This window comes from Gossypium hirsutum, chromosome D06 (genome assembly GCF_007990345.1).
Source record: "Gossypium hirsutum isolate 1008001.06 chromosome D06, Gossypium_hirsutum_v2.1, whole genome shotgun sequence".
NCBI lineage: Eukaryota > Viridiplantae > Streptophyta > Magnoliopsida > Malvales > Malvaceae > Gossypium > Gossypium hirsutum.
The window spans coordinates 37,591,721-37,617,323 of record NC_053442.1 but is presented as its reverse complement, the minus strand read 5'-3'; the positions used below and the strand labels follow the sequence as shown (position 1 = coordinate 37,617,323).

General features: G+C 34.3%; 1 protein-coding gene across 4 annotated transcripts; it reads right to left on the bottom strand.

The window, feature by feature from the left end:
• Positions 1-7,877: 7,877 nt before the first annotated feature.
• Positions 7,878-19,277, bottom strand: LOC107897013 (pyrophosphate-energized membrane proton pump 3). Of its 4 annotated transcripts, none has more exons than XM_041095819.1 (16): positions 19,034-19,277; positions 17,690-17,726; positions 17,384-17,611; positions 16,261-16,464; positions 15,530-15,681; positions 15,301-15,448; positions 15,091-15,223; positions 12,458-12,630; positions 11,629-11,749; positions 10,771-10,958; positions 10,192-10,629; positions 9,939-10,103; positions 9,462-9,647; positions 9,008-9,119; positions 8,504-8,723; positions 7,878-8,313 (listed from the first exon to the last, which is right to left on the bottom strand). In XM_041095819.1, the coding sequence occupies exons 3-16, from the start codon at positions 17,480-17,482 to the stop codon at positions 8,214-8,216; spliced, it is 2,439 nt and encodes an 812-aa protein (XP_040951753.1). In that variant the 5' UTR covers positions 17,483-17,611; positions 17,690-17,726; positions 19,034-19,277; the 3' UTR covers positions 7,878-8,213. The 4 variants fall into 4 exon arrangements, with proteins under 4 accessions (XP_040951753.1, XP_016677830.1, XP_040951754.1 ...); XM_016822341.2 differs by having other exon boundaries at positions 9,492-9,647; positions 19,034-19,276; XM_041095820.1 differs by lacking the exon at positions 16,261-16,464.
• Positions 19,278-25,603: the final 6,326 nt, after the last annotated feature.

The window sequence follows — 25,603 nt, the reverse complement described above, 5'->3', positions numbered from 1 at the left end:
CGAGGGTATTTCAGAGTTACAAATATTCAAATTTCTTCCCGTTCATCGGTGTTTCTAGAGGTTCTTCTTCTAGGGGTTTCGTAGGGAGCCGCTCAATCATTGGCATTTTTGGTTGCAAGTTAACCAAGGGATAGGTCAAATCTATCATTTTATTATTATTTAATTAATTTTATTTATTCTCGTTTTTATTTCTAATTTGTGTTTCTCTTGTGTCTAGATCCGGGGTTCCGCATTAGTTGGTCTCAGTTTCAGGCCATTTGGTGTTATTTTTGAAGCTAAAATCAAATTCGAAACGAGTCAAAATACCAAAAAACACTTTTCATCAGTTTCGTCGATTCTCTTTTTTTTGAAGTTTGTGTTTATTCTCCTCTTATTCTTTAAAAAAACAGCAAAAAGAGCAAAAAAAAGAAGCAAAAAGAGCAAAAAAAAAGCGCAAAAAAAAAGTTGCCTACCATTCATACGTAGGTTTCTTCTTTTCCTATTATTGTTATTATTTTTTATTTTTCCCAAAATCGAATTTCTTTTTCTTCATCTTTTCTTGACTCAAGTATAATTAAAGCTTCAATTTTTTTTTGAAAATCTTAAGACACCGAACGTTTCTGATTTTTGTTTTTTTTAAATTGGGTGGAGCTTTCTTAAGTTTTCTTCTTATTAAAGCTTTTCTTTGACTCTAGAGTTAGGGATCGTTGTAGGTCTACGTTTTTTGTTTCTCTTACGCTTTCTAACACTTTGTTTCTTCTTGTGTTAGTAGATATTAAAGGCACGCACATGATGAATTAAATTTGTAGCAACAAAGTCTTGGACAAAAGCATTCATCTTTGATTTTAATTATCGTGCCTTGCTTCGAGTGATTGGACCACAAGGAAAAACAACCCCTTGAGTGTCACCTCTTTGGCTCGTATCACAAGCTTACTAAGCATTCGTTATTTACGTAATTATTTTCCTTTGTTTTACAGATTATCGAAAGCTCGACCGGTTGGAAGTTCTTCGGAGATCTATCACACTATCTAGTGCATAATTTGATAGTTTTTTAGTAATTTGGCTAAAGTTTATAATGGCATGTATAAGGTGATTTCTAATGGTATTCTGGTACATGTGTTAATGGTGTTTTTGGTATGTGTAAGCTTTGGAAAGCTATGTTGGTTTGGTACACCTTGATACCTTACCAAGTTATGTGATTTTGGTTACTTTAAAGTGCTTGTTGATATGGTTCTGTTGGCATGTTAATGATAATTTGAAAATGGTTACTTGTGACATGTTTTAGTTCATATTTGGATTAGGTATTATGTTTGGAAATGGTAATATTAACATGTATAAGGTGGTTTATAATGGCGCTTTGATAAATATGTAAATGGTAATTTGGTATGTTTGTGCCTTGATGTTTAAGTATGGTTGATAGACTTATAATGCTTGATTAGGCAAGTCCTTTTGGTCACTTTTTGCTAATTGGTGTGTATGACATTTTGCTACAAGATGTTGACTTGGAAATAGTCAATAATGTTGTGTTTTAGCCACATAATAGAATGAGGTCTTTATGCATGGAATTAGGAAATATTCACATGTTTTGGTAAATGCTGTATTGCTATAATTGTGGTGCCTTTGAATGACATATTGGTTAGTTGATCTAGGATCTTGAAAGGACATTTTAACGTATATTTGGATGTTGTCTAGGTCCCTTTTTAAATGTGCACAAAATGTTGTCTAGGTCCCTTTTTAAGTGTGTACAAATGAATTGAATGTTCATGCATGGTTAGGTAATGAAATAGCTTGATTTAGGTGAAATTTGGGTTCACACAGCTTGAGACACGGGTGTGTGATTCGGCCATGTGAAGCACAAGGCCTGACGACATGGCCGTGTGTCATATGAGAATTTCTTAAGGTTCCAAGTCAATGAGTTACACAGCCTGCCACACGAGCGTGTGGGGCAACTTTGAGAGCTAAACGGCCTGGCACACGGGTGTGTGCCACAGCCGTGTAACCCTACTCTGAGAGTTACACATGTGAGGACACATGCTAGGACACGACTGTGTATCCCTAGTTCAAAAGTTACACTGCCTGAGACATGAGCGTGTGTCTCATCCGTTTGAGGCACACGACCTGGCCACACGGCCGTGTGATCCCTGTTTTGTAAATTCTGCATCTTTTTCCTAAACTTTCTGATTTGTTTGAAATTGGTCCCAAATTTCTTCTAAGCTATTTTTAGGGCCTCGAGGGCTCAATTTAAGGACAGTGTGCATGTGAATGAATAGTTTATGATGTGATTAAATATTTAATGTTGAAATGTTTAAATGCTTTCGATTGTACGATAATGCTCCGTAACCCTAATATGGCGATAGAGATAGGTTAAGGGTGTTACAGTTAAGATTTTCAAGATGTTACTTTAAATTATTTTTAATTGGTACAAATATGAATTTTCCTATTGGTTTTGTAATTAAAATTAAATAAATGAAATAATTAAAATAAACTAAGGTTCTCTTAAAAGGAATTAGATTTTAATTTTGACTTTTAAACAAAAACAAAATTGTTTTCTAAAAGTGATACACACCAATTCTGTAAAGAGATTTAATATATATACCAAAATCCTACAAATACATTTTGTTTAAAATTTTCAAATTTTAATAAAATACCTAAAACATTTCGGTTCTTTAATAAGTTTCGGTACCCTTTTTTAAAATAGTGATGACTTCTTATAAGAATTATTGAGACTTTTACTGTTTAACTTTTTTTACGAAACCTAAATGATTTACTAAGCCATCTCAGTGGCTAATATAACTTTAATGGTTCGGCCAAAATATTTGGGCCGGGTTGGGGAGGTTACATTTGGTGGTATCAGAGCTCAAATTTTAAACTCAGACTGTGGGATTAATAAGGTTTGCATACAAATTTTAAAAGAGGTTTTGTTAAGTACCATGCCACAAATATTTTATGGTGTTTTCAAAATAATTTTAAGACTCTGATGTCGTCCCTAACTAACTACTGTACTTTTTAAAACTGTAGATATATACTAGACTCTATACTTCTGGGAATTCATTATGAGCACCTGAGGTGGATGACCCCAAGGTAGGTCGTGTCGAGCTACTCAAGTTGAGTTGCCTATAGCTCAGGATGATACTCCAAATCTTGAGGCTGATAATGGAGAGAATTCATCTGTCACTAGAGGTAGAGGTTATGATAGGGATGATGATGCACTGTTCCATGCCATGTTAAGAGTACTTCAGAAGGTTGCTGGAACTCAGACTGGATTGGATGGTCGTTGGTCTGTGATTGAGAGGCTTTAGGCCAATAGGGCTGAGATATTCAGGGGTGTAGCTAGGACAACCCTATTTGTAGTCGAGTATTGGATAGAGGCTATAGAAAGAATTCTATAGGATATGGATTGTACCCCAGAACAAAAGTTGAAAGGTACAGTGCCTCTGCTGAGAGATGAGGCTTATTGATAGTTGCAATCTATAGTAAGAGGTACTCAGGTAGAGCATCTGACTTGGGAGTATTTTCAAGAGGCTTTCCATACAAATTATGTGAGTACAAGGTATGTTGAGTCCCACAGACTAGAGTTTATTAAGTTGACATAAAGTGATAGGACTTTGGCCGAGTATGAGGCTAAATTTCTGAGGTTAAGTCGTTATGCTCTGAGTATGGTGGCTACTGAGAAGGATAAGAGCCTACGATTCAAGAATGAGCTGAGGTATAGTCTTAAGATTCAGGTGGCACCATACCAAGAGAGGGTGTTTGAGACCTTAGTGGAAAAGACTAAGATTGTGGATGAAATTAAGCATGTAGAAAAAGATAAATGCGATAATGATAGGGCCCAGAGTAAGAGTGTCACATCCCACTTTTCAATTAATTATACAAGAGTGATACTGTCATCTCCTAAGTTTTAAACTAATTGCGCAATAGTGAAAACAAGGAAGTGTTGTGGCTTAGTGGTAGGAAGCTCCCTAACTATCCTAGAGGTCCCTAGTTCGAATCCCCTTGCTCCCTTGTTTTATTTTTATATTTTTGGGACAATTCCCAAGTGCACAATAGATACCAACCGTCCACTCCTTTGTTGACTTATGCAAATTCCTTTCCTCCTTTAGCAAGTCAAACTTGCCATAAGTTGTGAGACACATCCCCCTTTTTGCTCATTTGTTCCCTCTCCTTCCTTACACTATTTTCTTGCCAAAACAAATATGTTGACCACCTCAAAAGCCTCCCAAATTGTCCACAACCCTCATTTCCTCCTACTTTCTCTTTTCTTCTCTTTTCCTTCACCATTTTCTCTCATTTTGGCAACCACCACCATTTCTCTTCATCTTTGCTTCCATTCCTCCACCATGAGCCTTAGTTGCACCACTACTTCACTACCATTCACACCTCTCTTTTCTCCTTCTTCTCCTTCGATCACTACCCTTCGTCGCTGTTAGACTATCACCATTGCCGTCATTGTTGACGTCGATTGTCATCGGGATTTGGGTTTTTCTCCTATTTTCCTCTTATTTCTGATTCCTTTCACATTTTTATTCCAATTGACTCATTCTTTATTTTTTTTCACTCTACTTGTGTACGAATCTCACCGATCCCTTGTAGACCGTTAAACCTCTAAACTTTTCTCCGGGATTCATCTCTGATTTTGTTGTGCTATTTAGTAGTATAAGTTATGCAAAGTGATGGAATCATCATCTTTCCTTATTTTCCCCCTCATTCTCAAATAATGACTCCATTATAATTGCTTTCTCAAGATTAACTTTCAATCTCCATATGTTATGAAGGACCGAACAATCCCTCTAGGAAACCAATAGTGTGGCATCATGAGAGTAATGGATCCAAGTGTTCAAATTAAGGGAAAGTATTGGTGAGATTTCCTGTATTAAATCTTATATTAAAGGACTTGTCTTTCGTTAGATCATGACTAAAAAGAGATATTCTTGTGATTAGATTTGTGATTGGGACTAGATCCAAGCGAGACCTCTACAAAGGGAGCATTCGGTTTAGATCTACAATAAGGTGTGGGGTCTTTAACTTATTTCACATGATGATTGTTTATTTTATTATATTAGCATGTTAATAGCTATTTATGCGAGGTACGCTAAATACTCATAAAGAGGGTTGAAAACCCCATCAATGATAAACTCAAATAAGTGACCCTATCTATTATTCTTGAAAAGTATATTGTGTGATGTGATGATATTATGAGATTATGATGTTTGTGCAAATTGCATCTATGTGATATTGATATATGTGTAGATCTCACTCTCATGATATATGACGTATGGCTTCTTTGTTATCGTTATGATTCCGTTATGCGAATATGAAAATATGAATATGACTATGTGATATGTGATCCTATGTGTAAAACATGTTTACAACATGTTAGTGAATTGATTAAAATGAGAAAATGGTCATACCATATGCATGGGGTGGAATCTGTGAAAGGAAGAAGATATGTGGCAGTTTTATTTGTAATTATGTGGTCGTTTATCGCCAATTATGTGATGGCTTGTCCACAATGTGCTATGTAGTCGTTTTCGACATTTATATGGTGGCTTGTCCACAAATGGTGTGTTATTGGATGGACAATTTCTGGGGAACTCGATATTAGTGTGTAGTAAAGATGGGTAGGAAAATCTTCAAAATGTGCATTGTTACAAAAGCATGTCTCATTATGTTCTTTTATATGTAATATTGATTTCTGTGAAAATTGTATATATATTGTTTTGGATGTGTTATTCGATGTGCTAAAATGTATGTCATATTATATGTGTATATATTTTGTATCGATCTCACACTGAGCTTTTTAAAGTTCACCCTTATTACTCATGTGTCTCAGGTAATCCTCGTAACTAGGACTCGAAATCGGTCATCAGAGAGGCTCTCAGAATAATGGTTTCTTGGTTATGGATTTTTAAGACTATTTGGAACTTTTATGGACTTTATGATTATATTTTGGATTTTATTTTGTGGAAAATTATTAAACTGTGGCATGAGATATTTTGTTTTTAAAATAATGAACATTGAATGTTTTTGCATGAACTTTTTTATATGGATTAAACATTTTAATGGTTTTCTTAATAAAATTCGCTTTCCGCAAACTCAATTAATCAAATATTTTTTTATGATCAAAACAATATTTTACAATGATAAGTCTTCCTTCGAAGTAATGTTTTTACTACAACGTATAAAAAGGGAATATTAAAGCGTGTTTTCAAATATTAGATCCATTTTTTTTTCAACTCAAGGTTTTTGCCATTTCTATGGCCCATGTAATTGTTTGGATTGGGCTGTAATGTTTAGGCCCGATTTGAGGGGTTACAAAGAGTGATTCAGGTCCTAATGGCTCAGTTTTGTGACCTTTGAAGTGAGCCAAGGAGGGCAGACCACAGTAGAATGTTATAGGGGTAATGTTGGAGGCACACCAGGATTAGGGATAATCCCGATTTGTGGGTTCTGTGATAAACGTCATCTGGGTGAGTGTTGGAAAAAGATGGGTGCATGTTTGAGATGTGGATCTATAGAGCACAAAGTGAAGGATTGCCCACGTCCAGTTGGTCAAATGCAAGCTGTGACTCAGAGTCAGGGTTTTGGGCAGTTACCTTATAAAGGTCGTGAGCAAGGTAGGAATGGTGGTTCTGGAGTCGCAATAGGTGCGACAGGTACTGTAGGTCGTGGTCAAAGAGCACCAGGTCAGAACCCAACCAAGACTAAGGCTAGACAGCTAGCATTGGTTTATGCGGCTAGACGTCGAGAGGATTGCGATGCATTCGATGTCATAGCAGGTACTTTTACGATCCATTCTATGCCATAACACAATCTTGGCATGCTATGTGGTGAAAACACCTAGAAAAAATAGATGTTTTTACTTTGTAAAGGCATATTGTTATTTTTAATGACCAAAAGGACTTAATTAATTGTAATTTTAACCTTTAATAACTCAATTGAGTGCAAAAAAAAAAGTATAAAACTTAATTAGTTTTTTAAAAAAAATTCAAGGACTTCTAAGACTATTTAGCTAAAGAAAAACAACTATTTAGATTCTATTTGATAAAGAGGAATTTATTTTCATGTTTTATTGCTCATATTCCATTTTCTATTTTCCTATTTTTTTCATCAACCAAATTATCTTAATAGATCAAAACTTTATTTAACATTGCTTTTTAAATCAAGCGAAAAATTCTAACTTTAAACTTTTTAAAAGCTCGTTTAGGTGCAATGTTATAAACTATAAAATCATATATACAATTAACATATTAAAATTAAAGGTTGCAAATAATTTATATTAATTCCTTAAAATATTTAAGTGTTCTATTTCCTATGTTATAATATTAATAATATATTATTATAAATTATGAGTATATTTCTATTATAATTTAAGTTGAAGTTTTAATATCTAAATACTTTATATTATTAATTGTAAGTGTTACTTTCGTATCCAATCTAAAATATATATTTTAAATTTAGAAACAAATTAATTATTTACTTAAAAAGTTATTTAAAATTTTTATTTCACATATCATAGTATAATACTATTTAAAATAACTTATTTTATTTTAAATATTTAAAATAAACATTTTAAAGTTCTCCAATTTTTTGATAACTCAAATAACTTTTTCAGTTACTTTTCGAAAACACATTTTCAATATTTAATATTAAATTAACCTCGACGTCACATAAATACCGCTGATGTGACTTAATTGAACAATACTAAACCATGTCAATTTTCATACCGATTATTTTAATTCAATTTAAAAAAAAAGGAAATTCTGACGTGACAGTTAAGTAATGGTAAATGCCACGTCATTACAGTTAAGCATTGGACTAGCTAAATCGACCTTATACAAATTTAGGTACCCAATTATGAATTTATGTTTAAGCCTCAAATACAAAACCGTTGTCAACAGTTTGAGGGTAAAAGTTAAGAAATGCATTAAAAACTTGAAAATGGAATATCAAAGTACAAACGTTTAACTGAAATACTAAATGTGCACTGCACTGCACTCTATAAACACCTCTTATTGTTTCAGATAGAAAATGATTTAGTGAGGCTATCAATTGAGACAGGCAGCCACGGCCATGATAGACATCAAATACCTATCTACCTATCTATCAATCAATCTGTTGTGTATGTGCAAAATAGTAATACCCTAACAATAACTCGGTGATGGGTGCCTGTATGTTGGTATGCAGCCTGCTACTCAACTCTCCATCAAATATATATATATAAACAAACGAAAGTCTCAGAGAAACACTGGCGCCATTACAAGTGTTATGGTAGCAAGCATTTTTATGAGCACATGAAGTGATGGTCCAACTGTGTCTTTGAATGGATCTCCCACTCTGCAATCCCATACATTCCAATTATCATTTTCTTTTTATTATTATTTGAAAGATACTTGGAGGTCATATCACTATACCATATTATTGGGCATGAGTATCAGACAACTTCAAGAAACATGAAGAGTTGGGGCAACACAATCCTACAGTTATTAAGGAACAGGAATATAAGAAAAGGAAAAAACAAACTTACGTATCTCCAGTAATTGCTGCTTTATGAGATTCGCTGCCTTTGCCACCAAGGGCTCCAGTCTCAATAAACTTCTTTGCATTATCCCAGGCACCACCAGCTGTGTTTAGAAACAGAGCCATTAAAATACCAGAAACTGTTGCAAACATCAACAAAGCAGCTACTACTTTTGCTCCGAGGAGAGGATGCCCAGTATAGTGTCCCAAAACTCGAAATAGAAAACCTGCAAATTATTACAATATTGTATGTGCTTAGATTCTAAAAATATACTAAACTCAATAGAAAATCAGAGAAACCGCTTTAGACATCTAATCTCCTAAATTCTCTTGGTAAAATATAATTTACATTCTTGAAAATTAACACTAGGAAAGAAAAAAAAAACTTAAAAAGAAAAAATCAGAAAGAAATGAAGGATTAATAAGATAAATGAACAAACAACCCCAGAATATCAAAAAGTCAATAATAGCAAAAATAATAATTATAATCAGCAAAGAGCAATTGACGTACCAACTACAATTGGTGATACTATAGCCAAAGCACCAGGTTTTATCATTTCCCTCAGAGATGCAGAAGCCACAATAGCAACACAGCGACCATAATCTGGTTTCTCCTTGTAGTCCTGCAGTAAGTATGTCAGAAAAAATAAAGCATAAATATTCACACAAGATAGATAAATTATAGAAAAGAAACAACATGATTTAAAGCAACACTTAATTACTCTAAATTTGTTTGTGTCAGATTAATGATAAGAAATATGAATAGTTTTAAATCTCTTTTCACATCTTTATACTTTTGGAAAGAAACTTTAAAAGTGGATTATGGAACAAAGACTGCAACTGTATCTTTTTTCTCTTCTTGTCACTTCTCTCATAATTCTTCTATCCAGATAAGAAATATTTTTAAATTTCTCTACTGCTTTTTGTTCAAATACAAAAGAAAAGCTAACGGTTAAAGTACACACTGTGAAAGGCAATTGAAACCTTAGACCCACCATGATACCCGGCCTCTCAATAAATTGTCTTCTCACTTCCTTAACAACCTCCTGAGCAGTTCGGCCAACAGCAGCACAGGCCCATGCACTAAATAGGAATATAAGCATGGAACCCAACAATCCACCAATAAAAACCTCAGGAATGGCAATATCAACCTGAAAGATCATTCAAACTACAAATGTTAGACAAATATTGAAAGACATTGCGCAGTAACAGCTTCAGGCTCCATTTGTTGCCACTTTTTTACATGTTCTCATCATTTTTTACCATTCTCAGAAGCACCAATTCAAGCACAATTACTGTGGTTACAAGTAAAACCACACATTTTTCTTTAGTAAATTACTCAATCATTGCTTCTTTTTTTTTAATTCCTAAGTAAAACATTAGTAGGAAGTGAGTGGTAAACCATACAGTCTTTCATTAAAGCATAGTATAGTAACACAGACCTGTTTAAAAGGTTCACGTGCAAAAGATGAAACCTCATCCATATATGCACTAAACAGAAGAAAAGAAGCAAGTGCTGCAGATCCAATGGCAAAACCCTTGGTGGTAGCTTTTGTGGTGTTCCCGACAGCATCAAGAACATCAGTAATCTCTCGCACACTCTCTGGCTGTACAAGGCATCAACAGCCAACTTAAATAATCCAAAAAGAAGAACTGTAATATACAGTGAAATCTAGAGGATCAGCCATATAGCACCTGCTGACTCATCTCTACAATTCCACCAGCATTATCAGCTATCGGACCAAACATATCCATGGTTAGAATATAGGCAGCAGTGCTGAGCATTCCCATTGTAGCTACAGCTGTGCCAAACAGCCCACCAGTTGGAGTTCCTGTTTCGTCCACAAGCCCTGAGGTGTGACCCAGCCAAAAAGCAGAAATAATAGATACACTTATCACAAGAACAGGAATTGCTGTCGATTCCAGGCCCAAGCTGACTCCAGCAATAATGTTAGTCCCATGTCCTGTAGAGCTAGAAAGCGCTAATGTGCGTACAGGCTCATGCTTGTAGTCAGTGTAATATTTGGTTATCCAGACAAAAACATACGCTGTAATAATACCAACTAACCCACATAAGGAAAAGTTTAACCATGCAGAAGGTGCTTGTTCAGTATAAAGCAACCACCGAGTAGACTGCAATCATTTCAAAGAAGTACAAGACATGAATAAGCTTTCAATCAAAACAAAGGAATGTAAATGGCAAGATTTCAATACTTCATGAGAGAAGACAGAAAAAAATATTGCATTATGCTCCAGTTATAGATGATATATTACCCCAAAAAATGTCAGAACAGCCAAAATTATTGTAACAGAATATCCTTTCTGAAGGATTGTCATTGGATCCTCTAATGGAACTTTCACATTGGAGTCACGTGTACCCCTAATTGAAAGTATTCCAATTGATGATACCACCAGGTCAAATGAGTGCACAACAAGAGGAAACAGGATGAAGCCAGACGGGTCTGCATAAATATCAAAGATGAGGCCACACCAAAAGAACACACTCAATACAAAGAATATGCCAAAACCAGAGAAAAATAAACTGAAACAAAACCAAGCTAACAACTCAACATGAAATGTTTTTCATACCGTCACTTAGTTACATTTTTGCAGGTCTGAACCCTTACTATTAACTACAACCAATGGACATACTCTCAGAACTAACAAACTTAGTTCTAACACCATAGAGGTATAAACTTCTTTCATACCTATTTGTTAACAAGGTTCGTTTGAAAACTACAGCAGTCATAAAACATTAGTAACCAAGAGTAGAGATGCCTGATCGCTTCCAGTTAAGAGGCATTTCAAGTTTGTCTTTAACATTAGGTAAGAGCCAAATAACACTAGTCATGCACTTTTACAACCCTCTTTCAAACCTCACTTAACTACAATAACAAAACGAAACATCAGGACACAAGAATGCCTCTTTATCTCATCAAACTGCAAATTTTGGCTTCCTTGAACTGGTCAGGAAGGTTTTAACTGTCATCTTGATTCGTGGTAAATTTATTAAAACAAGATAAAATTATATTTTTGCAGTTGTAAATTGTTGTAGTTAATAGGACATTCACAAGATGCAACAGTATAAATATGTTACAATTCCATTAAAAATGAGGGGGAACTTGAACTCGCCTTCAATTTTACAATGCTGAGCCATTGTTCCACCAAGTATCATGGCACTAATTATCTCTGCTGCAATGCTTTCAAAAAGATCTGCACCTCGAGCAGCACAATCACCAACATTGTCTCCAACCTTCAGTACAAAACGAAAGATACAAGTAACAAACATTTCCACCAAGATAAAATGTGTGAAAACTTAAACATAAAATATAAAGATAAAGAAGAATCATCATGGCTGTAAATTTGATCACGCTTTCCAATACTGATTTGCAGTATATATTTTCAGCCACGTCCCTGATTGAACTTTCAACCAATAATTTTTTTATTAACAAAATCTTCAGATGGATTACTTCAGTTTCCACAAAATCTAGAAGGTTCAAATTTTTTATGGTAAAGAAATATAAACTTCTAAAAATAAAAATTAAAATATAAGTTTTCTGCTTTCTCTCTCAAATGCGTGTGTATTTGAATCCGAGAAAGGCTTTAATAATTATGTGCAAGGTCAAGTAGAAACATATCCCCCAGAGTTCTGCTATCATAATAAAATGTTTAACAAAATTGCAATTGCTTTTAAAATACTTCAAAAATTTTCTTCCAACTAAATCCCCTATAGTCAACTCCTACAACCATAAACCTTCAGTCCAGTTCATAAATGAACAAATTCATTGTCTAAAATAGGAAATTAGACAAAATATGCACAAGCTTTACGTACTCATTTTCAACTCAAAACTAAACAAATAAGATGAAGAGAATAAAACCGTGTTACTTCGGACTCCAAATGATTAATTATATCTTAAGCATCAATTCAAATAAAGAACTCCATGAAGTTCAAATTCAATACCAAATCTGCAATTACAGCCGGGTTTCTAGGATCATCTTCAGGTATTCCTTGTTCCACTTTTCCCACAAGATCTGCCCCAACATCAGCTGCTTTTGTATATATTCCACCACCCAACTGAGCAAACAGGGCAACAAATGAAGCCCCAAAACCATATCCCACAAGAAGAAGAGGCACTGAAAGAAATAAACAATATTGATCAAGGGAGTCACTAGTACTATTGCTTCTAAAACCCATGTAATGCTAGTTTAAGGTGAACAAAGAATCAACAGCCACAGTCCAAATATAGTCATGTTTGCATACAAGCATATATATAGTGTGATTTGATATCTCAGCTCATCATAGGGAGACTGAAACTTTAGGACTCGTTAGAGAGAGACCCACATCTCTTTAGGGTTTTTTTAATACAAATTCTGCTTAGGGTTCATTATTCCATTTGTCCCTTTAACCAAGGGCCAGCCTTGTTTCATAAATAGGAAACCAACAGGAACAAAATTAAATAAAATCAAAACTAAAAAACCTAAGGAATGAAATAAACCTACAACATAATCCTTAGTTAGAAAATGGAAATTAATGGTCTTTGCTGACATAGGTTTGGCACATAACATTAGAGAAAGAGTTTGTTCTCACACTCACAAAGTCAGATACACTTGGCCAATGCTGCCTTTCTCAAGGGTGAATGATATTTATACAGTGCTCACACATCCTGAAAATCATCATTGTAGTTGAATCAAAGATAATTGTATTAGCTAAACCGACCACTACCACACCATTATTCCTTCGCATTACAAACAATAGAAATCAATAGGGGTCATGGACCTCCACCAACTTATTTACATTTATGAGCACCATTGAATGGATCTCTTCAAACGTCTAACCAACATTCACAATTTTCGAAAGTAACCCAATTAAGCTTTCTCAACTGGCAACTCCCATAAACTCAAGCATGTTTTTAGTAAAAAAAAAAAAAAATCCATTTCACTGGGTAATCCAGCAAGTTTAGACCCATTAAACTTTTTTGATATACACTTGGAGGTTTTTCAAATCAAGTTTAAAGAAATAGGCAGTTTACTGGACATGAGTTTAGAAGGGGTTAATGAATAACACATAGGATCAAAGTTGGTTGTGACTGCCATGGTTTTTGTCAACATGGATTTAGGAGGGTTTGATACGGAAGAGAGATTGATAGAAGCTTCCATGGTTTGGTTTTCTTCAATTAGAGGGTCTACCATAAAGTTACCAACCTTTTTACCACCATTTTATCTATTTCTTCATGCATTTGATTAAACACTTGGGTTTTGGTTTCAGCAATAATTTCATCAACATGCTGCAACTTACAATCAAGCATTTGTTCTATCTTTGCCTGCATATGCTCAAACTCCTTACATATTTTTACTCGCCACTTTGTCAACCATTGTTCTACCATTGCTAAGGATCATTGGCTCTTGATACCAAATTGTTACGACCATGTGTTTAGGATTGATAGTTCAGCTCATCAAAGGAGACTGAAACCTTTCAGCTCATAAAAAGAGACTAAAACCTTAGGACTCATAAGAGAGAGACCCAAATCTCTCAAGGGTTTTTTGATAGAAATTTTGCTTAAGGTTTATTATTCCATATGTCCCTTAAAAAGGACCAATCTTGTTACATAAATAGGTAACCTATTCTAAAACAAAAATAAATTAACTGAAGTAAAATCACAAACAAGACACCTAAGGAAAAGAAATAAAATTGCAACGTAAGCCTTAATTGGAGAATCAAAATTAAAGGCCTTTCCTAACATAGGTCCAGCCCATAACAACAGATCACTTCAGCATTGCAAGCAACATAGCACCTGAACTTTCTAAGTGAAAACAATAGTTAACCATGTGAGATAAAGTTAACCAATATGAACTGTCATAGGAAACAAATACAGTACTTGCAGAAAGCAAAGACTACAAATTAACAACAATACCTCAAAAATCAAGAATACCATGTTACAAACACCCAACAATATCATACATAAGATGTTATGCATGCAGCAATAAGCTTCAAAGAAAACATGAGAGACAGATTCCAAAAGACATATTTGGTATAATTAAATAAAGAACCTTCAATCACAAAACTTTCAGTCACTCTAATTCAAATAGAAAGGGCAACTCAAATCATTAACTTTGACAAGAATATAATAACAATTATTCTAAGGAACGCTGTGCCACTTTCTCCATTGTATTTTGTTATTAATTCATAGAATGTTCATATGTGCCATTCTCTTCATTAGTAAGAAAATTTTAGGTAGCCAAAAACCTAATAGCTAGAAGCCATACCACGCATCATTGACAGATATAACTCAAAGTCTAAAACCCAAGTCATAGCTGCTTTAAACTAATGATCACACTTGATGAATTTGCAAGGCAATTACCAATCTTAGATAGCCAAGAGAACTAACTACTACCCACTTTCATTTATATGGGGGAAACAGAAAATCATGCCTATACACTCAACCAACATTTAAACAAGAGAACATGAACATTCAAGAATATTTCTCAATATGTCAACGTACGTAGGAAATGGTAAGAACCATGTAAAATGAATATCCATCTGCACAAAGTGAATTAATATAAATAAATTAAGGAATAAGGAAATTAATCACATACAATCTGTAACCTTCATTGAACCAGGTGAATCCACTCCTAGCCAAACATAAAATGTTGCATAAAGGATGGCTATACCAATCACAGCCATACCAACCACCACCAAGGCAGAAAAACCACCAGCACGGACAGCTATCTGCATGTTATGTCTGCACTTAGCACTCAAATCCACAAGCATCCAAGAAAAAAAAAAGAAATTTAAAAGGATACAACCTGCAATGCTTCCCTAGCTGACCGTCTTGCAGCACTAGAGACTCGAACATTTGCACGAACTGATACCCACATCCCAACATACCCAGCGACACCTGAACATAGAGCCCCCAATAGAAATGCAGCAACAGTGATACATGCAGATGTTGCCCTGCACAAAATCATATTTGTCACAAGGGTAAAGAAAAAGAAGTCGAATGCTATTTTACATAATGTTCATATATATCTCAACCTTCCTAAGCCTGAGGATTCTTGTTGAGGAGTTGTATTTCGAAACAAATATATGCTAAGGATCACTAGTGCTAGCAACACTGCCATCTTGGAGATAGTACCATACTGTGTCTTGAAGAATCCTTCTGCTCCATCACGTATAGCCTCAGATATCTAGAAACAAAAAAGATAAGCTTGATACAAGTGAATGACGAGATTGCTAACAAATAGAAAGTTATTAGTTGCATTTTAAGGGTTAACAAGAAAATGAAAAACAATAGGGGGGGGGGAGGAGGCTCCTCTTTTATCAAGATATGTATGTGACAAAGTAGTGAGAAAGCATGGAGTTCTTAGCCTTACGAATTTCTTCTTGTTCCCAATGCCGACAATGAATAAACTAGAAAGCATACTTTTTCCTAGATCTATGCATGCTATTCAATTGCAAAAATCTTTCTGAAAACTTTCTGTACAGATTAGATTAAGAGGCTAGAGTTTAATTGATGTAAAAAAAAAAGTGTCCTCTATCATCAATATTCTTATCAAGCCTTACATGAAACTCTAACGGTCGTTAGATATGACTGATGTACATTAAAGCAGTAAAATTGTAACAAAATTAACAAGCATTGAGAATAAAACATTCAATTAGTAATTAAAAAGTTTCTGGAGAAGCATTTAATACAATTTTTCCAAGAGCATAAAGAAAGCTTGATATTTGACTTTATGAAAGTTGATTTTACCCTAAAAAAAAACTACCTGAGCCATCTCTGGAGGCCCTTCATCCTTGGAAAGGACCCACTTTGTAAGATAAATTGACAAAAGGAAGCTGACAATGCAAACTGAGAAGACAAAAACAATGATTGGAGAAGTACTTGCTCCAATGTAAAAGACATATCCGAAGCCCAAAAAGAGAAGTATAACAAGAACACGAACATTAATTCCCCTGAGAATTCGAAAAATCTGCAGAAAGGAATTAGTCTCTTTTTTTTTTTTCTTTTTTGAGAATAGGAATTAATCAATGAACACACAATAAGAGGAAAAAGAGTGTCTCATGAGCCAAGAGGAAAGAGAGAGAGAGATAAAAAATATGCTTAGCTAGGCAAGACAATAGAAATGAAAAAGAAAAGAATTCTCCATAGGATCCACATCACTCCTTATTTCCTTGACTAAAATATTCAGCTGTGGGTCTCTATTAACTTTGCCAGTACAAGTCAAACTACCATTCACATCAATTCAGCAGTCTCTGTGAAGATCATGCTAAGCTTCTTTCCTTTTTTTAATGCTAACCATATTTTTCCATTTTAAGTTCAATAGAAGCACAACTATTATAAACACCATAACACCAAAACCAACAGATGGACACACATAAGCCAAGATAATAGACAAGAATCTTAACTGCAATTGAGAAGGAAAAATGTGGCCAAATGAAAAACAAAAAGTCAGGATGTATTTTGTGGACTTCATAACAAGTACTTGATATACCAATTGATCTAGAAAAGAAATATTAGAATGAGCAGTCTCACCAAGGTAGCCTTCAAACAATTCCTGAAACATATAGAGTTCTAAATCAAGCATCTCCGCTCACTAATTGTGTATATAGCTAAAATACACTTAATCTATAGCAATAATAAATTATTACGATGCAACTACAAATTGACAATGAGAAAAATGATCTGCCCAATAGGAATTAATTCCCCTTTTTCAAAAGTAGTTTATAACCAGGTACTTGTAACAACAAATGCAGGATCAGAACAAATTCCTAAAACAACAAAAAGGAAAATGAGAACAAAAAGAGACATCAAGGCCAAAATATCCAAATGCGCACTCATCTACAACTAACAAACTGCATACAAAACTGAGACAAACATAATGTCCTTACCAAGGGGGTATATGGTTTACTACGCATGTTCGGAAATGTCCTTGGCCTATCTAGGTAAGGCCCCAAATTACCATTCTCAACGTCATCTCCCATCATCATGGCACTGGCAGAGTTCACCCTCCGGGCAACAGGAAAAGAGTACTCCCCAGTTTGGGGCAAATCACCCCCTGAACTTGGTCGCTGAATTTTGAATGCTTTAATTTGTCCAGTGAAAGACTATAATTTCACCTAAGACATACAAGACAATCAACTTTTTTAATAACAACAGCCTTAATTTAGGTTCAATAGCTTCTATTCTTGCCTTACCTCCAGTTCAGGGATTTTTAGACACGAGTTAATTTTCCTGCATAAAGATCAAAACATTTACTGGTTAAAACTTAAGAAAACAAACAAAAATTACAAACACTTAAGGTTTAGGTCAAATCAAACCAAGCCAAAACTTTGGTGATGTAAAAACAATAACTCATCAGTGAATAAGACACTTTTAGGCAGATAATTGGAGAAGGATTCTTAATACACAGCATTTCCAATCATAGAAACCCAATATCTCGAGTCTCTAAGCCTAGAACTGTGATCATGGAAGTACTCTACACTGATCAGAACAAAATCTAACATCGTAATTATGCTCATATTGCTTAATATTAAGCAGCCAAAGCCCCTACTTATGACTGTATCTGAGTAGATAAAAAACGAGAACCTGGAAAAAGGTGCAAAAGTAATTGCATAGACTAAAAGATCTGGAAAGAACAATCTCACTGGTTTTACTGAAACTGAACATTTAACCAGACTATCTTTAAAAATCTCAGCTTACTGTGTCAAGAAATTGCCTAAAATACAATTCAAGTTTTGCTAAGTGGAAGGATGGGATGGAAAAGAAGGGAGAGGTAAAAATTTTGAATGCAATGGTTAGGCTTAGGCTATGAAGGTGGTAACGAACCTAAGTACTTAACCATTAGATTAGAAAATTGTTCCTCATTTACCCTTAACATCAAGCAAAGGCTCAACCTAAAATATTCAAACATCTTACTAAATTATAACCACCAAATATCATTTTGACCTCCAATTAACCGCTTCACTTCCCCTATTGCACTGCCTAGAGATATTCCATAAAAAGTGCAAGATGTTGCAAAAGGCCATTAGAAGCTAATAAATTAGCCAAAAGATGAAGTAGAATTTATATTTTTCAACCCACACATTTGCAAGAACCAAACATTATTTTGTTCCATTTTGACCTATCATAAGACTAAAAAACAAGACTAATTCAACTCAAAATACAATAATTTCAGTTCAGCCTTCATGAGTCATGATATTTTTCTCCTTTCTTTTTTTCTGTTTTGTTCCCATTTTTCGGACCTCATGGATTGTAGTTACGATAGCAAAATGGAAATAAATAAAGCGAAAAAGAAAAGTTAATCAGCCACTAAGTTTTCAATTTTCCGAGTAAAGCAGCCACTAAGTTTTCAATTTTCGAAGGTTCCAAACAGTTCTCATTCCCGACATTTCATCAACAAAACGACCAAATGAAGGGACCTCCCTAAGAAACATAACAACTTAGGATCCAAAGCCAAAACCCCAGATTCAAAGTATTGCATAATTTGATCTAAAAAATAATCAATTAGATCTACAAGAAAAGAAAAAGATTACACATACCGTTTTCAGTGGCCGCAGCGAAACCAAGTAACCGCCATTAACGGGGAAAAAACGTTAATGCTCTCCCTCCCTCCCCCCCCCCCTCTCTCTCCCTCTCTCTGCGGAAACCGAAATTTTGCAGACCTCTTAGTCTTAAGATTATAAACTTTTAACAAGTCGAGAAGGATGAATTATTTTTGTTTGTTTGATTTTTCTTTTCTACCTTTTTTTTGTTTCCTTCGGTTTCATTTTATTCTTTTGGTTTAAGCTTTTCTCTGCTTCTGTTTATAAAATCTCTTTTGCCATGTCAGCGCTGCCAATAGTTTTCTTACATGTAAGCTGTTTCCACGACCAGACAATTAAAGCTTTTATCCATCTATACTTTTAGCTTAATTCTCAACACAATTATTAAAAAATTCCTTCTTCTATAAATAAACACTTAGGTACCCAAATTTTTTTTATTTACGAAAATTACCTACTTTGAAAATCATGTATCTAAACATAGGTGCACTTTCACCTAATAATTGATTACAGCGCATAAAAATATTTTTTTAGATCGCATCAATGGTTTTGACGTTACCAATATCATGTATTCCGAGGGGAGAATACGAAAAAATGACGTCACCAAAAAGCTATATATACTCATGCCCCTGATGAAATATCTGTGTAAGGTGAAGATCAAGATTTTGGGGAGGGAGAAAATTTTTTGATTAGTTGTAAAGGAGAGAAGAGAGAAATGTTTATTATTAAGAAAACATGGAGATCAGGATCGATTTTTTTTCTGTTTATTTAGAAAATTTTATAATTTGAAGGTATGTTTTATTTAATAGTGGTCCAGTGGAGCTCGGACACCGACAAATTTAATGGTCCTTTTTGTTAATACAAATCTCCAGTGAGGAAAATCTCGAACACACGAACGAAACTTGAATAGAAAAAGAAGAAATAGGAGAAGGCTCCAAGGAGTGTATCAAGCCACTATCTTTAAAGTTATATTCGCCCCCACCTATCTTCGGTGTGCAAAAGGGTTTCAAGCAAATTAACCTCGAGTATACAGTGAAGCCAATGACTATTTGTGTTTTGCACTGACAACAATAGTCCACTAAGCACTGAGCAATGTATAACAAGAAATTCAATTTCTAAAAGGATTTTTTTGCAGTAATACTTTATAGAATAATCTAATAATATTAGAAAATGGAGGAAGGAAAGAAAGAATTTTAGAATTTTTTTTGGTGTGATTTTTAAATGAAATCTCATCCTTATTTATAGGAATTTTCATGTCTCTTCGTAAAGACATTTTTCAATAGGTGTCTTTCTGAATAAATAAATAATAATAATTAGTCATCTAATTTTATAACTATTCAAGTAATATTATTTGAATAGTTATAATTCTTTTTCAAAAATCAAATGATATAACTTTTGACCAATAATTAAAAGATTTATGTTTTGATTAATTACACTCATTCATTTATAGTTATTGGAAGAGTATAAATATTTGAAAATATTCCAACACTTTTTGGGAGTGTAGATTTGATTCCTTAATTTCATATGCAGTGACGGTTTCAAATAACAATAGGGGTCTCGGTTGCTAGTGATTTATGCGGTAACGGGTTCAAATTGGTTATGTAGGTCTTTCCGTTGGATGTGATAGGGTGATAACAAGTTCAAATTGGTTATGCAGCCAACGAGTGGTATTATCTGGGATTTTCTGGGTCAGGGGGATGTTTAAAGGTTCTAATAGAATCCCAGTTGAATACTACGGGTGAGATTATCTCAAATATTAGTACTGAGAAACTTACTCGTGTTGCCATTAAACATGGTCCTTTTCAATTTGTAAGACACAATGGTATCGATCTGGAACAAAATCAAATTCATCATTTAATTTTGTTCTATTAGTATTTAAAAACTTGCTCGTGTTGCCGTTAAACATGGTCTTTTTCAATTTGTAAGACACGATGTTGTCGGTCTTGAACAAAATGTAATTCATCATTTATGTTCTGTTGTAATTTTTATGTTTCAATTTCCAATCTTCTTTTTTTTTTAAATGTAGGAAAATGTAAATTACGTACTAAAGTAAGTTATTTGAAATTATTTTGTAATGTTGCCTGTAACAACCCGATTTCGACACTAATCAGACGTAGTGGTTTTGGGACCACAAATCTGAGTCGGAAAAATATTTTAATATTATTTTGTGTGTTTATTATGTGTGAATTTGACTGTGTGAAATTTTTGTGTTCTAATTTTATCGTTTGAGTCACCGATTAAAGAAAAAGGGCTTAATTGTGTAAAATGAAAAATTGGCTAGTTAATGTGTAAAGTGTTAAATTGCTAATGTCTTTTTAATATGGAGTCCTTAATAGGTAATAAGCCCACTATTAAGTGAGTGGGTGATAATGGTCAAGAATGACCTTGTATTATAAAGTATAAATATTTAGAAATAAAGGTTAATAAGGTAAATTAATAATATGTTAATATATGTTAACTAATATCAAATTATAATTCATTAGTCATCATCTTCCTAAGGCCAAAACTAAAGAAAAGTAAAAAAAGAAAAACTCAAGCAAGGTTCGGCCATTGTAAAAGCTTGATTCAATGTTAGTTTTGTTTCGGTTTTTGATAATTTTTACGTTTTTGAGATCATTGCTTCGAATACTTCAAAACCCATGTCTTAATTTTGTGAATTGTTAATGATTTTGAAATGTACCATTGATGAATGTTTGAGCTTTATGATGTTAGTTGATGAAATATTAAAGATATGTGAAAGATTAACATGTTTTGTCTTTGAATTTTTGGTGAATTTGAGTAATTAAGGCTAAAGTGTGAAAATAAATTTTTAAGGGACTACAATGTGAAATAAATGAAATATATGGATTTGTATGGACTAGGGTGATATTCGGCCTAAGCATAGCATGTGTAAATTTTGTGTATTTTGTGTTTTATGCAATAATGACTAAATTGCAAAAAGTGTAAAATGTCAGGGGCAAAATGGTAATTTGCCTATTTATGTGTTTTTGGATTAAATTGAATGCTTTGATGAATAAAAGGGTTAAATTTGAATTTTTTTATATCAAAAACTAAAAAAAACTGAATTGGATCGGGGGAAGTTGAAAGTAATTGAGTAGTCGACTATGTTCGTCGAAATTCGAGGTAAGTCGATAAACATTTAAATTTTGTTAAATTCATTGGTATGTAGTAGATAGGTGATAAATGGAATTATTGAATGTATTAGAAGTCTTGGCTGATTGTATTTGTTGAAATATGTAAGTTATTTGAGTTCAATTCAATTGATAATTAACATCTGTAAGCCCGTACGAACCCTAGAAACGCATGGGATTTTCTGATAAGTGTTTTCATGTAAGACCACGTCTGGGATGTTGGCACCGACTTGTGTTTTCATGTAAGACCATATTTGGGACGTTGGCATCGACTTGTGTTTTCGTGTAAGACCACGTTTGGGACGTTGGCATCAACTTGTGTTTTCGTGTAAGACCCTGTCTGGGATAGCGGCATCGATCCGTGATTACATGTAAGACCACGTCTGGGATGTTGGCATTGTACGAATCTTACAACTATTCTCGTATCCTATTTAATTTCGATCGGTTCAACGGGCAATGTTAAACGAAGACGGTTATATAATTGAAATATATGTGCAGGTATGTATTAGTTAAATAAATATATGGAAATAAGGTAAGTTATTTATTTGGAACTATATATAGTATGTGTGTACAAGTTTTGAATTATTATGGTTGTATATATATGTACAATTCGGATTTTGGTTGATAACTATACTGTTAAAGGTAAAAGTTTTATATACATTTATACAAGGACATAATCGGTTATTAAATTATATATATGTGGTTAAAGTGTGATATGTAATATATAATATTTTTGTATACTAAACTATGTGCCTTTAATTCTTACTAGTTAAATATTATTTATGCTTACAACTTACTAAGCTTTAAATAGCTTACTGTATGTGTTTGTGTTTGTTTATCTTTGATTTATAGATTTTGAAGTCGTTACGAGCTCGGGATCATCAGTAAAGCCTATCACACTATCGACTAATTACGGTATCTTATAAGCTGGAATTTATTTTGGGACTATGGCATGTATAGACTAGATTTGAAGTTTGCTTAATTCAAATGTGTATATATTTAAGCCATGCGCAAATGGCTTAATTAGCTTGTTGTGTGTAACACCCCGAACCCGAGACCGACACCGGAGTCGAACACGAGGTGTTAGCAGACTTTAAACCCTTTATAAAAATATTTCTCAGACACTGCCAATCTACGTACTAGTCGCTTTAAAAATCATATCTTGAGTTTCACAACTCGAAAATCAGTTTCGTGATTTTTCCCTGAAACTAGACTCATATGCCCATCTACATATTTTTTTCTAGAATTTTTGGTCCGGCCAATTAGTACAGTTTATTAGTCAAAGTCTCCCATGTTACAGGGATCGACTACACTGACCTTTGCGCATTACGACCTGGATATCTCCCTGCACAGAGCTTCAATACTGATGCCGTTTGTTTCTATAGAAACTAGACTCAGAGAGGAATCTATCCATATATGGTATGACTCCTAATTGTCTCTGGTTAATTTATAATGAATTTCCAAAGTTGGAACAGGGAATCCAGAAACCGTTCTGGCCCTGTCTCACGAGAACCTGAATATCTCTTAACATACTGTCCATATGATCTTTTTGTTGCTTCTATATGAAAATAGACTCATCGAGCTTCGAATACATAATTTATTCATCAATTAATCCCACTCCTACTATTTTTAGTGATTTTTCAATCTCACGTCTCTGCTGCTGCCAGCATCTGTTATGAAAGCAACTATGCCCATTTCGTGATTTCTCCTTGATCTAACTAGTGATTCGTCATACATATCACAAATTATGATCATGACTAGCCATGCCAAAGGCTAATCATTGTCAAACATCCCCCTACTACACTATTGCCATATCATGAATTTTAACACCAAAATAATCAACCATGACATATGGCATAAAAATCATATTACCAAGACTTACGACCCAACATTAGAACCAAATTCAACCGAACATTATGCCATTTTCGCATGGCTAAAAGTTTACATACCAAATTTCAACAAAACATATTAGCCTATACATGCCGAAATGTTCTCTTAGACCAACTAAGAAGAAAATACCAAAGGTTGCTAGCCGGTGTGATGACTTCGACGACGGCACGATCACGCAAAAAGAGACGAGTCCAAGAAACCTAGAATAGGTGACAAGCAAACACCGAATGAGTATATAACTCAGTAAGCCATAAGCATTCCACAACCATCCATTAATAAAATTATCACAACAGGAAACAATGAAATGAGGTTAAGTACTCCATCCATACCAAACTATACCATAGTTCCTTAAACCCTATGGCTCAATCTCATACCAAGTCCTACATTGGCCTTTCATACATCATTTTATTTTCGTTATAATCATACAATTAAACGAACTTTCACCTATTCCACAATGAACCTTATGTACGTGACTTCAACTATAATCGTCACATAGGTTCAAAACTTACCAAGCTCAACTCCAAATATAAACATAGCGCCTATTAGCCATGAACTCAAGGTACTTACCTTTTCAGCTGTCCAAAATTGACTCGGTAAAGTCGCACCCTTCATGTAAATAATTTATAGAAAATATATATTGAGTTCGCACACATAGTGCTTAATAATCAACCGCGCACACTTAGTGCCATGTACTTTAAACTCACACACTTAGTGCCATGCATTTCAAGTTCGCACACTTACCTTTTCCGCTGTCCAAAATCGACTCGGTAAAGTCGCACCCTTAATGTAAATAATTTATAGAAAATATATATTGGGTTCGCACACATAGTGCTCAATAATCAACCGCGCACACTTAGTGCCATGCACTTTAAACTCACACACTTAGTGCCATGCATTTCAAGTTCGCACACTTACCTTTTCCGCTGTCCAAAATCGACTCGGTAAAGTCGCACCCTTAATGTAAATAATTTATAGAAAATATATATTGGGTTCGCACACATAGTGCTTAATAATCAACCGTGCACGCTTAGTGCCATGTACTTTAAACTCGCACACTTAGTGCTGTACAATTTAAACCCGCACACTTAGTGCCAATCTCATGACCGTGAACACTTATTGCCCGCACACTTAGTGCCGAAAACCAGCCACTCAATAGGCTTCACTTCCTTTTTACATTCGACAAATTTCATCTCTACTTACATATTCATTTGTATACATTTCATCTCATTAAACACAATGGTGTAGGTATTACGATCCTTTAATCAATACCAAAGATATGCTTAATGACTTACTTGTGTTGGGTAAGATGGTTCCAACTCGGCTACTCGATGATCTTTTCTTTGCCTTTGCTCGATTCTCCTCCTTTAACTCCTTGAGCTTAATCAATAAATCAACTAGTTTAACCGCCTTGCTAAATATTTACAATCCAATTACACATGCATATGTATGTTAGTATATTCGGCAATCACCCTTACTAATCACCCACTTGATCAATTATAGAGAATCAAAGTTAATATCACAATGTGTACCCTATATGGCCCATTATACA